General features: G+C 40.0%; 1 protein-coding gene across 1 annotated transcript in view; it reads right to left on the bottom strand.

The window, feature by feature from the left end:
- Positions 1-5000, bottom strand: part of GALNT2 (polypeptide N-acetylgalactosaminyltransferase 2) — a 102782-nt gene that overhangs the window by 60686 nt on the left and 37096 nt on the right. The window contains exon 2 of the mRNA XM_053458570.1: positions 2564-2657. Within this exon, the coding sequence (XP_053314545.1) occupies positions 2564-2657 (94 nt within the window). The remainder of the gene's footprint in view (positions 1-2563; positions 2658-5000) is intronic.

Genomic DNA, 5000 nt, shown 5'->3' with positions numbered 1-5000 from the left:
TAGGGGTCTATTTCTCAACAACATTTTTCTGTTGGAATGTGCCTAAAGAACTGCACTAACCCCAACACACAAATATAAGATTAAAATCAACAGTGAGATTCATAGAAGCAATTATGAGGTTCAGCTATTGCTGAGGTTCAGGGTTGGGTCTAAATTCTGTAACAACCACAGCAATTAGGACTGTCTGTTTTTAAGTCAGTTTGTGAGCTGGTATTTATCCTCCAAAAATGCAACAATTCATATAATAAATAGGATGTTGTAAGTTTTCATATATTGCCTTTTGTTTACTACTGGACAAACACAAAAGAGATGTACCAAAAAACTCTTTTACACACATACAAATACCATATTGGCCCGATTATAGGCACTTTTTCCCCCACACGTCTTTAAAGTGGGGGTGCGGTCATAATCAGAGTTTAATGCAGGGATGCGCAATTTGTATCCCCCAATGCCTGGGACATGCAGTTCCGGGCGCCGGGCAGATGGGTTTTTCTTTTCCTTTTCATTTAGCCCTGCTGCGGGCAAGCAGCAGGGTTAGGATCCAGATCCCCGCAGCACTGCAGGGTTGTCTCTGCGCATCGTGCAGATGTTTACCGGCTGCCAACGCTAGACTCCAGGAAGTCTGGGGATGCATTGGTAAGTCGAGGGGGGGACAGAGTGGCATATCTGGGGAACAGCGCACATGTATGGATAGTCGATTACAGTCATCTCTCGGGCAATATTTCCTAGTAGTCTACTGAGAACCTTCATTCACGTGCGCATTTGGCCCATCCGTTGCCTTCAATGGGACCACTCTTCTGCCAGTAACTGGCGGACAGGAATCACGTGAGACCAGAGGTAACAGTAGGTTGCACCATTTTAACAATGTAAATTGCTCTTCACCATGAGAATAACATACATTCCACAGGTACCATGGTAATAACACTTTTTAAGTGTAAACATACTACTAAATCCCCTTTGATTTTGTGCTCTAAGACAAATTAGTGGTACAGCAGCATATTGTGTATAGGAAGGAATACCCAGACGCTAACATTATCTAAGTTTATTTGTTTGTCTAAACTTGTAGATTGCCTCAAGCTAATGGAAAACTCCCCAAAAACTGTAATATAGAGCAGAAACATATTCACAGTGGTAAATAGGATTACACTGAAAAAGGTCAAAATAACACGTATATAGTGCAAGTCTACATTATTACAAAAATATCTACAAAAGCACTACAAGCTGCCAACAGCAGCAACTTAGACGACCATCTAAAAAATAGCAGATAGCATCTAAAAACAGGGAAACAAGACAACTATATTTCAGTAGACAATATTGTTTGCACAAATAAAACCGATTAAAAATAACACACAAGTCTAGAAGTGGTGCCCATAGCATTTAAAAGTTATGCTCCAGGCAGAGGTATACAGGGCTAGCTCAGTCTTTCTTAAAAGGGCCTGAGCGCATTAAAATGTTCTCGCCAGCAAATTGTAACAACAGTCAATGCATCCATATTATAACTGAAATTTAGGACTGGTGTCAGGAGCCATGGATGTTTAAACAAGCGACCCTGAGTAAGGAAGGTATCGTATCTTTTACGTCACCAGGCAGCTTTTGGGTCTCTGTACTCTCTGCCTCCCAATGGACATAAGATGCCTACCTGCTCCTGACACACCTGTTGCCCATTCCTACAATGAAGGACCTTTATAACACGGGCGTGCTCCTAGCTTTCCTTGTTAGAGCATTTCTGTTCCTGACCTTGATTATTGATCCTGTTGACTTTGATTTCTCGTTTGGATTCCCCTTCAGCACCGTGCTATTGTCCTCTTGCCTATGACCTCCTTGTATGTGCTGTCTACCTGTTCCCCAGTCTGATGCAGTGAATCTGTTCCGAGACTCCGCGCTTCAACCACTTGTGTTTATAGACGGCACCTAAGAAGTCGTCTAAGGCTATAGCAGACCACTGCAACTAGATGCATCAAGACCTGTCTGCCTCGAGCTGAATTCTGAGCCCAATCCTGCCCTGGCACAGGGACTCTTACCTGACCTGGTAACCAAACCCCCTGACAAATTGTGATGGAGGGAAAGTTTATCAGCATGTGGCTATTGTACAGGTCCTTCACGCTGGATACTAGACATATAGTTAAAAAGCACTGGCCCAGATAAGATAAAAGCAAAAGACCATATGTTATATACACTGTATTTTTTAAATTATTGTCATCCTTTGTCTACAACATCTCAGTTGTAGATGCAGGTGTGAAAGTGGTGGTATATTAACAATCCATGGACTGGTGCTTTAACAGTCTGTGGCTTCAAATATATCACAATATTTTGAAAAGACCGAAAGGACCATTCCCAAGATCTCGTGTGTCTTTGCTTGAGGGGAAAAAAAAGAAAAAAAAAAGCCACATGCATGCCAAAACTGTGGTCCATTCATTAAACGAAGGCACTTATAACCCAGATTTTAGCAAGAGAGACTCTTCAAGTGTTGCGTACACAAATTCTGTGGCTTCCACTGACTTACTAACAGCGGCTGCATTATAGCCTTAACTTATGTCACAACATGCGATTATGGAAAGTGTACCTGGAGGAAGGGTCTCCAAATTTTGAGCCTTATCTTCTCCGTTGACATTGTGGGGATCTCTTTTTTTAACTGTGTCAACTTCATTCCAGTCCTCCTGAAAAATAAACAAATTTAAAGAAATGTGAGCTGTGTATAGCAATGCAATCCTACGAAAAAAAAGGCCATCTGAAGTGTTTCGTGTCAAAGTTCTATATGTTTTAAGGCACACGTTGTACCTGCATTGTTTCATTTCATTGTTTAATATGTGAACCCCTTCGTAAAAAGCAAGGGGGTCAGACGTCTTTGTACAAAGGTCAGACGTTCTGAAATGGACACAACATAAAAGAAAAAGTGGTCGAATTCATCAATTCATGTTGCACTATATAACATAAATAACTATATCTCGACATTCCTTTTTCAAGTTGCTATATGCTATTCATACTGCCTCACTCTGCAATTTTACCCACGTCAAGTCTTCAGAGTTAAGATTTGAGAACTTAGGTTATTATATATGGTAGATCAGAATATCAATATGTTGTGTGTGCTGACGGCATGACATCTGGAATCATAGGAAACATCGCAGGAAGGGGTTAAACGGGCCTAAGAAAAAATAATAGGTGACCTAGCTGACGGGTAGATAGGGATTGTTTGGTACCTATTTTTTTGTAATAGCATGGGGGATGTGATCATCCCAGAGTTATTATCCTACAGGGTACCATAGCAACTAAAAACAACAACATATTAAAACATCTAGCAGAAGTTCGCTGGTGGGTTTTACGACCGAGTTCATTAGGGGCCTTGTAATGTGGCTTCACACTCCCCCTCTCCTGGCACCAATCGGGCATCTCCAAGAGACAGAGATTCCTATAAAAATGTGAATCTGACAAGAAACTTTGAATTTCCTTTATTCAACATCCTGTGACAAGGGACTTAATATGTGGAGATTCCCATACATTTTACTGAAGTGTAGTATTTCTGCGTTTATTTTTTATACTTTTTGTGTTGTGACCTTTGAATTTCCTTTACCATTATATCGTATACGCACTGTAACCTTTTTGGCTCAGATTAAATATAATTTAATCAGTTCCGACTTTTGTTTTAGGGATATGAGGTCAACAGGTTTGGGGGTAAAGTGTGGTGGCTCGGGAGCCTGCGGGGAGAGTGGCAATTGAGCCCACAGGCTTTTTTTTTCCTTTAACCATTTCCCGCCCATATTCCACCTTAACGTCATGAGGAGGACTGGCAGGTAGATGGTGGTGGAGGTAGTTCTCGCTACTGTGTTTGGGGCCTCTGTGACACTCTTTTTGCTCTCATTTATAAAACCCTAATACCATATTTCTTAGAACACACACACACACACACACAAAAAAAACAAAAAAACAATTGCCACTCCTATTAATTCTATTGTCACAAAAAGGTGACCACCACATAGTAGTAAGACCTCAATGGACACCATAACAATATGTGGGCATCAGCACTAACGACACATAATTCATCTTCTAGGCCTAGGGGGCTGCATACTTCCCAGTAACCACATTCCAGGTCATGATGGAGGATCCAAGGCAAATAAGAGCATTATTTATATACACCCTGTGCAGCGTAAATTCTGCTACCACGTCAAATAAAGAAAGCAAATATATGACTAGACTGAGTGATTATCCACACCATGGAGGGTACTTATAGTAAAAACTAAGAAAGATTTTAAATTAATAAATAGGATAAGTGTCAAATGATCTCACTGCTGCTTCAACCTGAAATCTTGTTTAAGAAAAGCACATAATGAATAAAAAAATAACATGTTTCTTTGTTTCCATTCTTTAGCCGCAGCTTTTTGCAGATCTTTTCTGAGAAGAATGAAGTCATTTTCGCTCCTTGGAGAAAGGACAAATAAAAGTGTGCCAGCAATTGTCTCCCTTTTGTTGCTGATACATCTTTAAAAAAAAGCCAAGATTTTTCCCCAAAACAGCACATTTTTCTTTCTGTTCAAAGTGAAGACTAATAACCAGCAATAAATTTGTGCTAGGTATGCTGCATTATATGGTATCTACATTACATCCTCCCCCATACACACTCCGCAGCGGTGCCAAGGAATCTGCCAGAACTCTATAAATCTATAAGTATATATACTCAAAAATAATTTATGCTTTTTAATTTAGTGGATATATGCTACGATAAGACCAATATAAAATAGTAAAATAAACGCTAAATTGTCATACAGTGGGGTTGTGTTTAAAGTCCAATTTAAGTGAAAAGTGATTAAAGCAGAACAGTCACTGGTCCTTATGATAATGAAACCACTTTTGCCACTTAGCACTAAACTGTGCCTTATAAGTAATATTCATTCCATGTATTAATTCATGCTTATCTACTACTGGCATCATCTTAATTATGATAGAAAGTTGCCAGAGAGGGAAAATAATAGTAGTTCCCTGTGGACTGAATGGTCAAGCCTCAGCCA

Source organism: Spea bombifrons, chromosome 3, assembly GCF_027358695.1.
Source record: "Spea bombifrons isolate aSpeBom1 chromosome 3, aSpeBom1.2.pri, whole genome shotgun sequence".
NCBI classification, from domain to species: Eukaryota; Metazoa; Chordata; class Amphibia; order Anura; family Pelobatidae; genus Spea; species Spea bombifrons.
The sequence above is the reverse complement of the archived record's forward strand: the minus strand, read 5'-3'. Positions and strand labels throughout refer to the sequence as shown.